At 38.4% G+C, this 18,483-nt stretch overlaps 1 protein-coding gene across 5 annotated transcripts in view; it reads right to left on the bottom strand.

Moving 5' to 3' along the window:
• Nucleotides 1-508: 508 nt before the first annotated feature.
• LOC149248633 (E3 ubiquitin-protein ligase RGLG4-like) overlaps nucleotides 509-18,483 on the bottom strand; it is a 61,288-nt gene continuing 43,313 nt past the window's right edge. For 4 of the 5 annotated variants that reach the window (XM_089458480.1, XM_089458477.1, XM_089458481.1 and 1 more), the window contains exons 6-13: nucleotides 3,777-3,874; nucleotides 3,420-3,499; nucleotides 3,222-3,327; nucleotides 2,427-2,554; nucleotides 2,082-2,319; nucleotides 1,895-1,951; nucleotides 1,628-1,784; nucleotides 509-1,174 (exon numbers count right to left, since the gene is read on the bottom strand). In XM_089458480.1, coding sequence (XP_089314606.1) covers nucleotides 1,698-1,784; nucleotides 1,895-1,951; nucleotides 2,082-2,319; nucleotides 2,427-2,554; nucleotides 3,222-3,327; nucleotides 3,420-3,499; nucleotides 3,777-3,874 — 794 coding nt within the window. In that variant the 3' untranslated portion in view covers nucleotides 509-1,174; nucleotides 1,628-1,697. The remainder of the gene's footprint in view (nucleotides 1,175-1,627; nucleotides 1,785-1,894; nucleotides 1,952-2,081; nucleotides 2,320-2,426; nucleotides 2,555-3,221; nucleotides 3,328-3,419; nucleotides 3,500-3,776; nucleotides 3,875-18,483) is intronic. The other variant, XM_089458478.1, reaches the window with a different exon arrangement.

Raw genomic sequence — 18,483 nt, 5'->3', positions numbered from 1 at the left:
TCCCAGGGGTTTTTCACGGTGCTGAATCCAAATATGCAGTTAAAAAACCATTTTAACTGCAACAAATCAAGATTTAACCTCAATTTCTTCCGCCAGATTCCGTCACCGGAATCTCCAAAAAGTCGCATTATAGACAACTCCCTAAAAAACTCTTGAGACACTTAGATTGTGCAAACTGAACAACTCAAACTTGTGGTTCCACAAATTCCAACTAATCAACCAAAAAAATATACCTAAAAAAAAACCAAAACATAAGAAAAATTGAACTACAGCTTAATATTAATAATATACTAATAATAAGAATAAGAACAGTTCTACTACATATTAAGGTGGAGTGCAGCTTCATATTAATACTGATATCAATAGTTCCGGCACCCTAACAAGGCCCCTGCTCTCGTTCTCCACAGTTGTCAAAACGTGAATTGTATTCGAACCAAGTTAATTTGTCTACAACCAAAATTAAGAGAACCCTAAATCCTATTTCAACTCGCAACTAATGCTTTGATAATCATGCTTAATAGAATATGATAACATAGATACTTCTTTACTGGACGAAAATCGGAAAATCAAATTTGAAATTCCTTGTGAAACAAAGTTCGAAAACAAAAGTATTTCCACTTGATTGTCATACTATAAAGAACTATCGATCTTTTGATTTGAAAGTGTATTCCATCCTAGCTTTGGATGCAGAAATACTCAGTAATTCTCGAGATGATATCATAGAATAATCAACCATTGCTTGATAAGAAATGGCGGGGGAGCCGAAGGTTTTCTGCTGTATATTCTTACCACTTCGAAACAAATAAATCATTGGATGTACACGAGGCAAAATCATCATATGAGATAGGAGTGATTTTGACTCATCAATCTTCTTCGCATATACAACAAGTGTCTATCATGACAAAGCAGTACAATCACCACAATAACAAATTTGTACACCTGTTGTAAGCTCACACCTGCACCAAGGCCAAAAGCGACGTGCTGTTTGTTCACCATCTTTCCTTATGTACAGGAATTTATTACAAGTATTGCCTGAATATGCCACGTTGTCCTAACCCTGACTGTGTGATACGTTTCTGCCAATTCCATCCACTCAACATGAAAAACATTTGCACTTACAATACCAGCTGAAAATCAAAAAATAAATTTCAATATAGATTTTTCATAGCAGAGGCTGCAACCAAATAAAACAATTCAGTTTGTTATTTTCATTCAATACAGACGTACATTCTATCAAGAAAGCAAACAGCAGAAAAGTTTGGAAAATTGCAGCGCCGAAACTTTTTTACTCATTATAATATGAAATTTATTTCTGTAGGTTCAAAAAGTAGAATTTATTGAGTTTTCTCAAATTGATGAGAAAGGCTGCAAAGCAAGGAAACTTTTCTTAGTTATAGATACATTACAGAATGCTAATATCATGTCTTAACTCTTCAGAACGTTAGAACTAAAACACTTGGTAAGTTGGTACATGCATAACGAATGGTCACTTTTTGTTATGAAGCTAGTATCGAGAAAGATGTGCTGACTCAATATCGTATTCCACTAATAAATATTAAACCAGCTATGGTGCATGTACAATTTTATAGTGCTTCTAAGAGAAAGGAACGAAGAAAAAAAATCTCACCTCTGAATGCACCGATTTGCCAAGATCATTCATCAAGAGTGAACACGTCATCAGCAAAATGAACGACTCTTCAAGAAGGATACACTCGCAAACGTGTCGAGATGTGTGTCCGACATAAGGGACAGTTCGACAAATTTTGGCTACAATTTCTACAGGTCTGTTGAAACAGAATTTATGTCATGCAAAAAGAAAACAACAGCATTTACAGAATGTTTTCTAACAAAACCAAACACGAAAATAACAATGTCCAGTTTTCCCCAGACTCACCATATGTCCACAACCAAATGCCATCTCTTTAGAATTGGTCAAACAAACAGGGCAAGCCTACATGAAAGATAAAACAGAATACAGTTCCATAACTTGAATTAAAATAGTAGCAGCAAATTCTACATTAAAAAACAAAACACCCATAGATCATGTATGCACATAAGGCAACAGAACTGGAAATCTCTACCTGTGGCTCTCTTTCCGAACTCAATCCTGCTGAGGAATTCTCTGTAGAACTGATGTCATGTGAAGCCGTAGATTGTAAGTTTGTGGAGTCTGGAAGACCTGACCGGGCAGCGTCATGCTCAATAGTTGACGATTGGACATTTGTGGAGTCTGGAAGACTTGACGGGGCAACATCACGCTGAATAGTTGGCAAAGGAGGATTACGTGGCACTATATTTGGAGCCCTTCCGACCTGATGACTGTAAACGGGGAACATCTCATTAAATTTCCTCAGGAGTTGAGAAACAAGAAGCAAAGACAACCTTCAGAAGACATTACATTAGTGAAATTGGAATTACACAAGTACCCCAAAATTTTGAGTTCGATCGTTGCTTTATACTGAGTTGGGATCTCCATAAGTGCAGCAAGAGCAAATGCTGCTTCCTTCGCAGATTGAGGAAGATTCTTTGACATAATGTCCGTAAAGTTCACAAACTGCACAATGAATGCAACTTACAAATCAGAGCCTAACATATATATTTTTCCCAAGGACCATTGTGCTCCATTAGAGTTGTGACCACATGAAAGTAGAACTTGTAACCAAAAGATTGGTATGACGAGGCAAAAAGCATGTTGACTATCAGAGTAAACCCCAAACAAGTCAAGCACCAACTGCGAACATTCTAGGGCGGAAGTAACATTTCAGGTGAAAGCTATGATCCATGCATAACAACAAACAGATCATACTGATGCATCAAACTTGTTCACCGTGAGAATGAACTTGTAATACTTTTATGAACAAGACAGACACTATATTACCTTATTAGGCTTATTACAGACATCAGGAAATAACCCTCGACTTTATTAATCAGGGATTTAAAATGCCTTCTTCCCCAAATCAATAGATTCAGCTTGCACGTTAGGAATCCCAGGGTCACTGCTCTCTCTACCACTCTCTATCACACACACGTGAATGCATGCAATTGCACACACAAGCCCTCTGTCTCAGCAGAATGTAACTGGTGAAATTGTGGGCTGCAGCTATTAATTTTTGCTATTTAAATCACAACTAGCATATGGTTATATTCACATCTACATAATCCTAGATGGATGGAAATAAAAGGAAACATGACATATAAGATTAAATGCAACAACGTGGCACCTGAAAATTGTCAAATTCACGGCGGGGCAGTTTATCATCAAATTGACGCATCATATCCCAAGGTCCATCACCAACCCCAACCAGTACTATTGATAGTGGATAACGACTGCACAATTAGAAAGGTGTAAGAATTACATCAATTACAAACAAACCCATGAGCACTCCTCTATATAGTGCAATGTAAGCCCTGCAACATACCTTGCACTAGCTATAGCATCAATTGTCTTCTGTTCTTGTGGGCTTAACTCGTCAGACCTTGTATCACTACTCCTGGTTACCTGCAAATGATCAGGTCTCCATGGAAGAGCAATTATATGAGATGGATTGATACCAAATTTCAATCATTAAACATTTAGTTTTTGGATGATAGGAGAAATTATGGAGGGAGTAAACCATGTAAGTGTAATATATGTGTGTGTGTTGTGTGTGTGTGGATGGGCGGGTGGAGGGAGAAAGAAGCTACAAGCTCAGGCAATGAATTCCAGAAGGATTTTATAGAATGATTCACATCGTTTTACTCCAGACCAAATGAGAAGCAAATGCCATCTTCAATACCTGTCCATCCGCAATAATAACAAGAACATGATACTGACCGCCACTTGCTTCCACAATGCCCATTGACGCCTCAACAACTGGAGCAAAAGACGTTGGACCTGCCACAGATCAAAAACAGAAATCATGTATCACTCGATAAAAAATTGGCACAAGGAAACAATATTTTGTTTTGTTTTTACTAAACAAGGAACAGAGGGAAACATAATAGAAATGCTAACTCCTCAATTCATTAAAGAGAAGTCAGCATATCAAGCAGGGATAAAGTCTTGTTCATGATTATGCAAGTTGATACACCTCCATGTTGAGTGAATTTACAACATTTTATACAATGACATCCCTCCACTTGCAAATTTAGGGAAACCAGGAACTAGGCATATTGTTATAAGAAATTTTTTGTCTCTATCGTAATTTAGAAGAAAATTAAAATGTCATTACAAAATGAGTGTAAATTACGTCTTCTCTGGAGGGCCCCAAACATATTAGCATCTAGTAATTTTTACACCTTGTCAAGTTCACAGTATGCAAGACATTCTTAAATATGTGAAAAGCTATTTCTTTTTTTTTTCTCTTTTTTTGTAACGAGGGTTAGAAATCAATAACAATTAGACCATTTATTGGATATCAATATAAAAGTGGAGTATTTACCAAGATGAGTCATGTATACAAAGTTCTAAGTTTGATCCACTAAGTAATAATGTGGATTAGGGAATCTATTGTGCATCCCTGTAATGATGTCACTGGGGTTCTGTAGTGATAATGGACTGGATGTGGCCATTTCTGACATGCAACATGAAACTGCTTCTTTAATAAGAGATGTTTCAGGACCTGTCTTGAGGCTTGTAGAGGAATGTTAACTGGAAGTAAAAATACAAGAGTATACTGGAAAATAAGAAATAACTTAACAAGTGCATGATTTGCAAAGAAAGAAATATGTACAAGTAAAATTCTAGTTTCTATTCACCTCGATTCCCAATCTAATGAGAAATCTAAGTGATCTTTCAAACCTTTCACGGACACCAGATCAATGAAATTCAAGAAACCATGTATTAGATTATGAAAGTAGTCAACCAAAGAATGCATATTCACATATGTTTGGATTACCAAAAACAAAGAAGAATTGTGAAATTATGCATGGTAGGGGAAGACATCATTTCAAATTAAGTATGTTTGTGAAACCATCATGTGACCAAGCAGCTAGGAATCTATAATTTCCATTTCAATAGAATGCATATATAGATGATTAGGAGCAGGTTCACTTCTAGCAGGATGATTAAGCCAGTTAACATGCAATCTGTTCAAGATTAAGAAAATTTTGCAAGAAAAACAACCATCTGAAAACCACTTGGTAGACTAAGGGCCAATACGCACAAGAACATAAATTAGAATAAGATTCTTAACCACAGTTTCTACATTTCACAGAGCACTAATTTCTGTTATGCTCAACTAAGACTGACTTCAGTCTGCAGATTTTAGTACTCTGCTAAAGTGGCCTGCAAGGTAATTAAGAATTATTTCTAGTTGTAGTTTATTATGATTTAGCTATTTTACTTGATCTGACATACTACACTGCGAAAATGGCCTGATATAGACAAAAACTTCACAGTATTGGAAGATTATGCAAGGCATTTCGGGCTAGACACCCAAAGAAATTCTTGTAATCAATAGCCCAAATCATTAAAATAGTCACTGCATGCTCCAATATGGTTAACCCAATCCATCAGACTAAGCAGTGGTTGAACTGCAGAATAATAGCAGTAATGCAATCAGTCTTGACTCCAGTATCTTGTTAGTAGACAGAAACATGCTTATTTTCTGAGTAGTCGCTGCATTCATATTTTCTATTCTTGGTGGTCAATGGAACCCTTTATACGACCATACTTAGAGATATCTTACTAAAAAACCAATCCGAGATCCTCAAACTGTATTGGGATAAAGAGCATTGTCTGCTATTTGACTGTCTGATCAGTTTATCAAAAGTGCAATGGGCAAATTAAACAACCAATGAAATCTGTAAAAGGACATTTCATCACTCAGGTCATAGGAGAGTAACAAATTGTTGGTAAACACAGGTCTAAGCAGTAAGCTCATTTGATGTCACAGTTATCTTTTGCAATGCAGCCTTACGTGGTATTTTAACAAAGAGTCAAGAATAGATGATGAAATGTATGAACTAAGTCAATGAAATGGGTTTTCAAAACTACTGAAAACACTTCATGTTTCGATTGTAGAAGCCTCACAAGGGCTCACTACGGGGCCATGGGCTCACTATGAAGGTATGTTAAGTTTAGTTAACAATGGTATGTTCTATTCTTAGCACAATTACTTCAATGTCCTTTAAGGAGTCCAATGACAATTTCCAATTTAGATTTCCAATAGCAATCACATCAATCATAAATTACATTGACAGTAACTGTAGATAAAACATGAACAATAAAATGCTGAAGACAAGCCAAGACAAGAAAACACCAGATTTGGCGGATGCCAGGAAAAAACCCCAAGATGGAGAAAACCCTTGATCAATTCTTCTTATTATTATATGAAATGTTCAGCAGAGGGAGAGAGTACAACAGTCAAAATTGACTTGCCAAATCAAAGTCAAAACAGCCCTATCAAATCTGAATTTTTCTGCAGTAGTCAACAGCCCTAACCAGAAAGTTAACGCTGGTCAAATCAGCAGCAAATTATCCACAAAACAGCTCGGTCACATCCAGTCAAACTCTGCCTTCTTTGCAGGTCAAAGTCAGCCCAAAACAGTCATGAAAACAGCGGTCAAACTCTGCAGTCAACTCTGTGGTCAGGCCAGCAGTCAACCCTGTGATTGGTCTGTGGTCAAAGTCAATAGAATGCCTTGGTTCCTGTGCCAATAAATGCAGCCTGCCAAAAACAAAATTCTGGCCCAAGAACTATGTGGTCAAAACAACCCTGGTCAACGCTGGTCAAACCTGCAACAGACTGAAATTTTGGCCCTGTAATTTGTCCTGCCACACGTCTGAGGAAAAATGATGCCCAATAAGTTGTACGAACCAATCATATGAGGAGAGAGAAGAATGTGTGAGATGAGATAATGCCAAATGAGGTTTGAGGTCTCTCATATTTATACAAGTCGTTGAGGGTGAAGTGACATGTCTCGTAGGCTTCATAAGCCTACACGATGACGTGGCCGACCTTGAAAATTTGCACGTGTGGGCATAAATTCAAAAACACATTTCTGCTTATCCAAATTTAATGACCTTTGGGTCAATTTTGGTCCTCTCGAAAAGAGGAATTCAATGCAATAGTCATCTCTGTCAACTGAGTTGTCCAAAGTGGGATTTGGTCCTAGTTGCCAATTTTAACACTCCCTCTCAACTAGGGAGAATTCGTTGAGAGAATTCCACCTGCCAATATCCATCATCATGCCATCCTGTACCATCTCGTCTCTACCCTACTGAACACTGATATAGATAATGAAGAAAAATTGATCCAGAGTCACAAGACCTTGCCACTCTCCACTGACAAAAGTCGGTCCACGTAACCATGGGTAAAATCCCAATCGAATCTAATCCCAGATCAAGTTGTTAAACACCATGCATCCTAGACGTAGGGAGTAGGACAGTACACAATGCTTCCATCTGTAGTGCTTGTTGAAGAACCTAGGGCAAGTTAAGTTAATGAGATTCTTCTTGCCATGATAACTATTTGTGAGGTATTTTAACTTTTCCTTATTATCACAATCTTCTCGTGTTATTATTAGAGTGTCTTTTAGTTCAACAAATAGTCACCAAAACAAAAGAGACAAGAACACAAGATTGCTTTCTGCCAGGGCCAAAACCTCTCACTCTTTGAGAGGAAAACCCGCACAAATTATTCGTATAGAGATTCCAATTGACGAAGACCAAAACCAAGATCCTAGACCAAGACACAATCATCCTTCTTCCTTGATTCTTTGATTTCTTCGTGGCACCAAAACATGATCACTGCAACATTCAAACGTTGTGATATATCCTTGAACTTTGGCCTCACATAGCTGTGCATCATACCTTCATCAAGTTGCACCATGTAACATCTAGCAAAATCATGTAGCACCAAGCATTTATGATCATCATATCACTACAGTGTCTACTATCACTGAGATCTAGCTCTAAGCATCACTGAGTATCATCTTACCGAGAACTTATCCAAACTGCACCACTATCCATCCGAAATTTCAATGAATATATGCCTAAGACAGTGAGGAGGATATCACTGTAATATTACCCCAAACTAGTTTGAACTGTGATCGAACTTCTTGTTGTCTTGACCACTAAGAGCCTCACGAAATATGCCGAGAAGTTTGTTGTAGGTAATCCACATTTTTTCTCTCTTGTACCTATCCAAAAGTTCATAGAGATGTCGAATCTGTCTGCTATAGAAATGCGAGGGTACAGGCTCCTATATATAGTTCTTGGGCCATATATTTAAGCCAACCTGTCTTTATGAACCAACGTGTCCATTTATGCTGAGTTGACATGCCATTTACATATATATAGATATATAGATATATATATATATATATATATATATATGAAATTCTCCAAAGGTTGTGTCTCCATTTATTGAAGCCGACATGAAGTTTGAGCATATATATATTGGTGTCATTAGGATAACTGTGCTTGTCTATTCTAGAGGACTCTTACAAGTGTAACAACACCTCATATACATGACTATGAATTATACATTTATGACAAGATAAAAAATCCCTAAAGACATCAAGAAGAAGTCTTTGACCTATGAAAAACACTTCTTGCTCATGAAACCCATGATGCAAGGAATACAGTAAATACATTTGTTTCTTTTCCTGAAGAATCTTCGGCGAAAATCACATAGAAAAACTTTTGTCGACGCGTTTCGAACCAACTAGTGTGGTTCATCATCAGGACAAGTTGAATGAGCAAATCTCACTTTGCACATTAAATAGATAGGGCAAAGTATCCCAAGATTCAATTTTCTCGATAAGGTAACGGCTAAAAAGACAACAACTCAATTTGACTGGTATAACGGCTAGTTTGACTATGATAAGGGGTATAAATTATATTAATTAATTTATTTATTTTTATTTTTTATTTCTTCTTTACATAAAATCATAATTACAAGTTGTTATGGAGACCGAACCTAGTTAGATGATAAATCCTTAAAGACATCAAGAAGAAGTCTTTGACCTATGAAAAACACTTCTTGCTCATGAAACCCATGGTGCAAGGAATACAATAAATACATTTGTTTCTTCTTTACATAAAATCATAATTACAAGTTGTTATGAAGACCAAACCTAGTTACACTTTCTTCAACACTCCCTCTTAACTAGGGAGGTATTCATAATGGTACTTGGTCATTCTCAATCTGAAGAATTTCTCATAAGAAGAATCGGATTGGTAACCCATCTGTATAGCATCATAGTAACCAACATTGTTTCCACAGCAAGGCCTTGACTGACAGCTCTATCTCTCATCATATCAGAGCACAATGTTGGCGAGACCAATGACTATAGACACCTTCATCATTGTCTCTCAAGGTACATACCCACCTGGGTGTTCACTGAGTATGACCTTCTAGGACTATTCTTATCTTGGGTTCCCAGCCCTCAAAGAATATCGGTCCTCTTGCCTACTCTTATCTTGGATGCCCTACACATCCTCAAAGAGCATTGGATGCCAGATGATTACCTAATCCTCCATTCTTTCTTCCCAAGTGAAGACAAGAATGTTGTGTCTATCTCTCCCTCTCAACTAGGGAAGATATGCCCATTCCTGTAAAGGAATGTACCCAAGCTCCCTCTGATTAGGGACTTGCCCAAGCTCCCTCTTAATTAGGGACTTGTCAGAGCTCCCTCTCAATTGGGGACTCTCTTTTCATCAGCAACTTCTTCTTTGTGGGTCCTTCAACTGCTTGATCAATTTCTTTCCTTGATGTCATGAAATTCAGTCGAGTTTCTTCCTTGTAGGGCATTAGCCATCAATCACTTTCCTCCTTGGTTCGTCATGTCATTCCTTTCTTCATAGAAAGTGGCCTTCTTGATACATATCTGGAACCTTCGTCATATGGCTACTTCTTCCTCATCATGCTTCTTTCAGGAATTTCCATCCACCACATGGATGCTAATTGTATTTGCACTTCCAATTCTTGTTCCAGTAGCCCTACATGACCTCGTCCAGATATTATTCAAGAAATCAAAAGGGTCTCCATCTTTAACAGACTCTCATTAGAGTCTTCATATCTTGAAAGAGATTTCCTCGTCACATCATGGTTGCATATCTCACGATCTCTTCCTTCCTCGCACATTCCATTCCCAAGAGCTTTTAATCAAAGTTTCTTAATTGTAGCCAACCACCTCATACTTCATATGAGGACATATTATGTTGATTTCATCTAGTGTGACTTATGCCTTCTTGCATCCTTTTAGACGAGGAGATCCTTTTTCTCTTGATCATGCTTCTCAAGATTGAAGTAGTGATCCTGCAACCATACAACATGACTCTATAATATTAAACACAAGCATACATACCTCATTTTACCTTTAGGTCACCTGGGCTTCTACCAACGCGCTTCCTTGATTGAAAAGATATTCAATCCCTTAATCTGCTTCATTTCTCATGTCATCATAAAATCATCCATGAATTCCACAAGTTGGGGTTTCTAAACACTTGCTTTCTCTCTAGATTAGTGAACCCTCTGATGAGGATTCCATCTGAGAATCTTGAGGATCTTGTATATCCCCATCTGGCAAATGTTTCCTATTTTACTTGATGCATGATGAGCCTTGTCCTAGATGACTTCTAACTTTCCTTCAATGTCCAAGGAGATTCCCAAGAGCTATATCCTTCATGTTTGACTGCCAGGGATTTTGTTCTTCATGATTCCCATGGTGATGTCACGAGCTCTTGTTTCTCATGCTTCCATGATGCCACAATGCATCTCATTATCATGGTCATATCTATAACAAAAGATTTAGGAGCTTATGATGAGGCCCTTTTTGTGAGGGATACCATCTCAATCATAGTAGAGATCTGTTACTCCCTCTTTCCTTCGCCCTTTTCTTTAGCTTCCTCCATCTTTCCGGCAATATGAGCTTTCTTTTCATAATCTTCCCATAGCATTGTTCTATCTTGTTTGAGGGGCAAACTTCCCTTTCCTTTCTGCAAATTTTTGAGTCCTTTAACCTTCAACACTTTTGCCCTCAACTTGTCTTTTTCTATCTAGAATAGAGACCACAAGTTGTCGAATGAGGTAACTTCCTTGTCTATGGACATTTGTTACCTTCCTTATTAGTTAGTGTATTTAAGAACAATGATGACTATTTCTTATCATCTCTCCTAGATCTCTAATTGAGATCTTTATGAAGATATCCCTTCAATCTTTGATACCTTCAAATTTGTGTAGATCAAGTCTAAGTGATATGACCTTCTTCACTGCATTTTCAGATAATATATCTTCTAGTATTTTATATATCTCTTTGATGTCTCCTCTCCTACTACATAAGGACCTTTGATTGATTTCATAAGAATCTTATGAGTCCCTTGATCCTTTTCCCTGCATTCAAACAATGCTTGACCTTCAAAGACTTTTCCATATATATCAATGACTTCTTTTCCGGGGACTATATCTATCCTACTTTCTTATGCAAGGAATTTTGATGACCTAATCGATTTATAGATATCCTTGCAAACACGAAGTCATTTAACCCAATTTGATTATAGAATGAAAGATATTTACTTGACAAGTGAAGATGAACTCTTCTACTTTATCACTTTGATGATGGTTGAAGAAGATGTATTAGAGCTTCCTCTAGGATGATCTTCTTTCAAATGAAAAAGCCTTTCTTCAATAGAAAAGGTTGCTCCTTTTGATGAGGATGATTTGCTACTAACTCGAATGATCTTCTTCTAGGGCAAGGAGATGATCCTTGCTTGTTTTATAGCCTTTAAGATGATGACAATGCCTTCTCGCCTTCAATATGCTTTGCCTTCTTTTGTAGTGTAGATCAGGATTGCTTCTAGGGTTTTGACTTTCTTCAAGATGATGTGATCTTCGTTTTTGAGGTCCTTCAAGCTACCTTGCTTTGTAGACAACTAGATGAGGGTCTTGGTGGCCTTTTGATTATGACTACGAAGACAAAATCTCTTGCTATTGTAGACTGTTGCTTCAATCTAGGGTTTGATCAAAATCAGGGTTTGATTCTTCAATGTAGATGTTGATCCTTTTCTTTGATAACCTTCAACTTGCTTTGATGCCTTTCTTGAAACTTGATCATTGAGTGTCTATTTTCTACCCTTCCTTTGACTTCAACACCTTAGCTCTGATACCATGTTGAAGAATCTAGGGAAAATTAAGTTAATGAGATTCTTCTTGCCATGATAACTATTTGTGAGGTATTTTAACTTTTCCTTGTTATCATAATCTTCTCTTGTTATTATTAGAGTGTGTCATTTAGTTCAACAAATAGTCACCAAAACAAAAGAGACAAGAACACAAGATATTGGCTTTCTACCAGGGCCAAAACCTCTAACTCTTTGAGAGGAAAACCCGAACAAATTCTTCTTATAGAGACTCCAATTGACAAAGACCAAAACCAAGACCCTTGACCTATATTGCCATTCCTAGACCAAGACACAGTCATCCTTCTTCCTTGATTCTTCGATTTCTTCATGGTACCAAAACATGATCACTACAACATTCAAACGTTGTGATATATCCCTAAACTTTGGCCTCACAGAGTTGTGCATCATACCTTCATCGAGTTGCACCATGTAACATCTAGCAGCATCATGTAGCACCTAGCATTTCTAATCATCATATCACTACAGCTCCTGCTATCATCGAGATCTAGCATTGAGCATCACTGAGTATCATCTTACCAAGACCTTATCCAAACTGCACCACTGTCCATCCGAAATTTCAGTGAATATATGCATGAGACAGTGAGGAGGATATCACTGTAATATTACCCCAAACTAGTCTGCACTGTGATCGAACTTCTTGTTGTCTTGACCACCGAGAGCCTCAGGAAATATGCCGAGAAGTTTGTTGTAGGTAATCCACATTTTTTCTCTCCTATACCCATCCGAAATTTCAGAGAGATGTCGAATCTATCCGTTGTAGAAATGTGAGGGTACAGACTCCTATATATAGTTTTTGAGTCATACAATTAAGCCGACTTGTCTTTATGAACCAACATATCCTTTTACGCTGAGCTGACATGTCATTTACATATATATATGTATGACACTCCCTAAAGGTTGTGTCTCCATTTATTGAAGTCGGTATGAAGATTGAGCATATATATATTGATGTTGTTAGGATGATTGTGCTTCTCTATTCTGGAGGACTCTTACAAGTGTAACAACACTTCATATACATGATTCTGAATTATACATTTATGACAAGATGACAAATCCCTAAAGACATCAAGAAGAAGTCTTTGACCTATGAAAAACACTTCTTGCTCATGAAATCCATGATGAAAGGAATACAATAAATACATTTGTTTCTTCTTTACATAAAATCATAATTACAAGTTGTTATGAAGACCAAAACTAGTTACACTTTCTTCAACAGTGTTATGGTCCCTATCCACTTTTCCCAACTCATTGGTTGGATGAGAGGCACTTCCCATGAGTCTCAGACTACATGGGTAGGATGTATGCTCAAGCATCTGCAGGAGAAGGTGAACCACTCATCCTACTCATATGCCATAGGAGAAGGTGAACCACTCATCCTGTACACAACGCAGTGCGCACCTGTTGAACACCTAATCCTCCAAGGGTTGGTGTGGAAGCTGAATAGTCTAAGGAAGTCCAAGAGACCTTGGAATACGAAACCAAAGCTCCTATGAATGCACTATAAATGTATATCATTTGTTAATAATAGATACACTCTCATGCTTATCATTCATACTCTGTTGTTGCCATGTATGTGTTTAACATGATATCAGAGTTGGTACATTCATAACTTGCTTAATCTTGTGTGAGCCACTTGTTGTTGTGGCCTGTGTAAATCTATGCTTATTTGTCTCAATGAAGTTTGTAGGTTTGTGTGTTTCTGAGCATTTGTCAAGACAGAGTTAACGTTTCTCATCCCTGCCATTCCTTTGTTGCCTGCATACCTACATTAAGAATGCAGAGAAAATATTACTAACTCTGGTGCGTTCTGTCGATCTGCGTACTGGTCCGACCACAGTAGGCGTTACTCTACCAACCCTAACTTTCTCAACCTCCCTTTTAAAGAACGCCATTTTAGTCTGCTCGCAGCATAGAATAAAAAATTAAGAAAACAAAAAAAAAAAACAAAAACAAAAACAAAAAACAAACAAAAAAACAAATAAAAACACTCCTTGCTCAAACCTGCCATCTCTTCCCTAACAAGAACACACCTCTGACTTGTCATCAAATGGCACAGTATGTATAACGCCACACTCTCACAATCTCAGTATTTCATTTGATTTCTACCCGCCGTTACTCTAGTGTTGTGTGTACGTTGATATTTGAATATAGTTTTTGCCAAGTTGAATAGAACTATATTATGTGTTGAATCATTTATACGATGTCGCTTGGTGCGTTGAAGATTCCGATGCATTGAATTGTTGTCACGAAAGTCGTAACCAGTGCTGGTTTATTTTGAGAAGGGCTATGCTCAATTACAATAAGGAAGTCATGTACGTGGTTTATTCTCTGCTTTGTGTGTGTTGAATGGGTTGTTACCAAGACTAAAGTAGGAGTCGAACTACTGCAGGAGCTGAGCTCGCTCAAGGAATCCGACAGGCTCGCCAAAGGCCTTCTCGACTGTCAGGAGATCGTGTACACCGAGCTAGCTGAGCCCTCTCTCATATTCCACTCTCTGCTCTCCGTCCTCCGCTCTCTGCTCTCTGCATACCACCAAATAGCAGTACTCTCTTTATCTACAACATTTTCTTGGTCTCCACACCCACTCTTGTTAAGAAAAATATCTAAAATCTCATAGCTTGGCTCCCCTTCACACCGTAATGTTGATTGGCTTTGAATTCGACATCGAGATCTATAAATTTCCTTGGTTGTATAGGGGGCAATGGCCATTCTGAGAGGTTTGGGGCAAATGACCTGGTAGTGGCACACATCCTTGCCGATTATGCCACTCCTTTGCATTGCTCCTCCTCCTCTCTCCTTCATTTGATCTGCAAAGCATTCTACACTGCTCAACGCAACCATCTGCATCTGCGTTTGCATGCTGCCCCCTTCCTTGCACAAATCCACACTTTGGTAATGATGTTTTATGACACCCACAGAAAGAATCAATTCCCAATCTGCAGCGAGAAAAGCCCTCTAGAAATGAATATCCATGGGCTATGCTAGAGTCCTGTACTTCTCCCACTGGGATATAACAAAAAAACTATCATCTGTATATTTCGTTTCCAAATGATCAAGCAGTACAACATCCCAATAGCTTGCAACGATCTCTCTGTACAACTCAGCTTCTTTTATCCTACAGACATCGTTGGTTGGTAACAGGGCTTGAAAATGGAGGAGAGGAAAGTGGAGATGGCGCTGGTTGTTGTGATTATTGATGCACCACTCTGAGTATTCTCCAATTTCATTTCGATATTTCTGGCATGAAGTTGTTAGACCAGCAGCAGAAGAACCTTTTACAGAAGTGTAAACAACAACCGGGGCTGTCTTCTCAACAAATTTAAGGAACGGTGATTTCGTGGTGGATGGATCACCAAGTAATAGCACATTGATATCTCCTCTTAATCGAACTCCATCAGGCAATCTCTTCCCACTGCAATACTCGATTATGTTGAATCTAACTCTGTTTAATGGTGTGGGACTCGACTCTTGAATGTTTGGTTATATACCTCCTTTGTCTATAATTATTGTCCATACATTCTGGTTACACTAGTCATACATTGACCGCTCATATAACTGAATTCTTCCCTGCACGATAATTCAATAAATCTGGAGGAGATCTAGAACTTGTTATTTTGTGGAGATTAGTGTTGGTGGTATCTCCCCCTTCGCACATCGCATTTAAACTAAAGCATAATGCTGGGTCATTATATTGAAAGAGAAACTTTGTAGCTAGAATGCAATGAAGGAGCAGCCTCATGTTCCACTATCCAACATAGGACTGACTGTAATGTGGATGTCTTGTTGGGTTTCAACAACAACTTCCTTTTTTATTCAAGTACAACAAAGCAACAGAATTTAAGTGTTTGCCTACGACGTGAAATTGCAAGAACAAACTTGCATAACTCATCCTTTACCAATCTCTCAATACTATTCCAAAAGTAGTCAGAAGTTTCATGAAGGCCTACATCTCCAATGATTGTCCCATTTATATGAGTATTGAGAGCAGATTGTTTTCTTTGAAGAAAGTGGCAAGTTCAGAGAATATTGGTTCGTACCCTTCAAAGCATTTATATATATGAGCATTCAAGTCCTGTCCATGACATGGTGCGATAGTTGTTGAAGTTTTGATAAGCCATCATTTCTGCTTTGAAAGTGAATATGCTGGAGGATTTTTGGGAACGACAAAGTTCAATGTTCATAAGCATTAGAGACTATTTATATTCTTTAAAGTTGTGGCTATTTGGCATTGTGTGAGATATCCGTGCAACATTGTTATGAAATGGAGAAAATTGATGATGCATTAAGTTATTGAATAGTCTAATCTATTCCACTGTTGATGGGATGGTAAAAGTTAATAAGTAAACTCTTTTTAACATTCAAACTTGCTTGCAAAATGCAGAAGACAAAATTGATTTTTTGCAGCTTGAGACAAAGCTACAGCAAGAGGAGTTACAACAGAAAATACATCCTTCTGAACTTGTTCAGAACAATCCCTTATTTGACTTTGAAACAGGGTCCTATCAACAACCAGCAAGTCATCAAGTTAGTAATGTTGAGTTTGATCCCCATCAAGAGCCAATTTCAAGATCAATTTCGCATAAAGATGCAGAAATTCAATGCGCACTTCCCAAGTGGGTCATCAGACCTTGGGAAGAGCTTGTCCACAACAAGCACAGAACTGGTCTTAGATATGACAAGTACGTGTCCTTTCATATTCCAGATTACTCAAAGCCCATCTAGTTTCAGAGTGTTGGATTCCTTCATGACAGTTCATCTTCAACGGTTCCAGATTTTGCCCCTCTTCCACAGCAGCAACAACAGATTGTGAAATGCCAACACTGTGACCGAGTTGACCATATGAAAGATCAATGTTTTGATCTTCATTCATCTAAGCACTGTCATAAAACCACTCATTCTTCAAACATATGCTTCAAAAACAAACCTCCTGCAAGAACAAAGATTCATCTTGGATGGATCGCTTCTTGGCAATGGGCTTCAACAGCCAAGAAGATATTTAACTTATACAATAGGATTTGTTCTCGAATATTGAACAGTCTTGCAGTTGAGTTTTCTCCATTATCTCACCTTGTATCTGACAAGGGGGAAGTGATGGTCATCTACAAGCTTCAAAACCACATCAAGCAAGTCTGAGTCACAACCTGGATTCAAAATTGTAGCCAGAGACAAAGATGCCCCTGAGCATGCCTTCAGTCAATGATACCTCTTCAAAGGGGACACTTCCTCTAGCAAAAGACTTTAGCTTCTTGACAGTTTTGGAAGAGTTCCAGGAATTGCATTAACCATTCCAGAGTTGTTGGTCATCCTTAAACCATCACAGGTTGAGACCTCCCTTTTCAGGTTGAGGTTCTCCCTTTTATGCGAGGTGAGACCTCCCCTTCATGGTTGAAGGTTTCCCTCTTCAAAACATCAGAAGCACTTCCTCTCGCAGAAGACCTGAGCTTCATGCCAGTTTTGGAAGAGTTTCAGAAACTGCACTAAGCATTCCAGTGTTGATGGTCATCCTTAAACCACCTCCCTTATACCAACATTTCAGAGAGCACATTCAGCCTAGTGCTGCCATGCATTTTTGCACGTTTTGTATTACAGCTCTCTTCTTGGACTCATACATAACCCTTCGGATTAAGGGGGGGAATGTTGGACACCTAATCCTCTAAGGGTTGGTGTGGAAGCTGAATAGTCTAAGGAAGTCCAAGAGACCTTGGAATACGAAACCAAAGGTCATATGAATGTACTATAAATGTATGTGTTTAACATTTATACTCTGTTGCTTATCATTCATACTCTCATGCTTATCATTCATACTCTGTTGTTCCCATGTATGTGTTTAACAGCACCTATAGGGGACGGTGAACCACTCACCCTATGGTCACTCATAGCTCCAAGAAGTACCCCAAGCCCCCAAGGGCTCCTAGAGCTTAGTGTCCAACTCAAGCAGGACCCTCATGAGAGGGTCCTTCCACGACTCAAAGTCCCTCTCGGAAGGCTAAAAATTTGGCATTTCCCAAGGGCTTCATGAGGATGTCAATGACCTACTCATCGGTCCTGATGGATTGGAGCCTTATTGCCCCTCGTTGTACCATATCCCGGCTAAAGTGGTACCTGATGTCAATATGCTTAAAGCAGTTGTGGAACACAAGATTCTCTGAAAGGCGAATCTGGTTGTCGCAATAGATCATGGTGGTATCCAACACGTGCTCAAACAACTCTCTGAAGAGCTTCCTCAACCAAATAGCTTCACAACAGGCCATACTAGTTGCAATGTATTTGGCCTCGACAGTGAAAAATCGACGCAGACCCCAATGAGAAGCAACATCCAGACATGCTCTTTCGATCCACCACACTGCCAGCCC

The sequence above is a fragment of the Pinus tabuliformis genome, chromosome 7 (genome assembly GCF_031772625.1).
Source record: "Pinus tabuliformis cultivar Carrire ecotype Pingquan chromosome 7, CPIR1, whole genome shotgun sequence".
Taxonomy (NCBI): domain Eukaryota; kingdom Viridiplantae; phylum Streptophyta; class Pinopsida; order Pinales; family Pinaceae; genus Pinus; species Pinus tabuliformis.
This window is presented reverse-complemented; position numbering and strand designations above follow the sequence as displayed.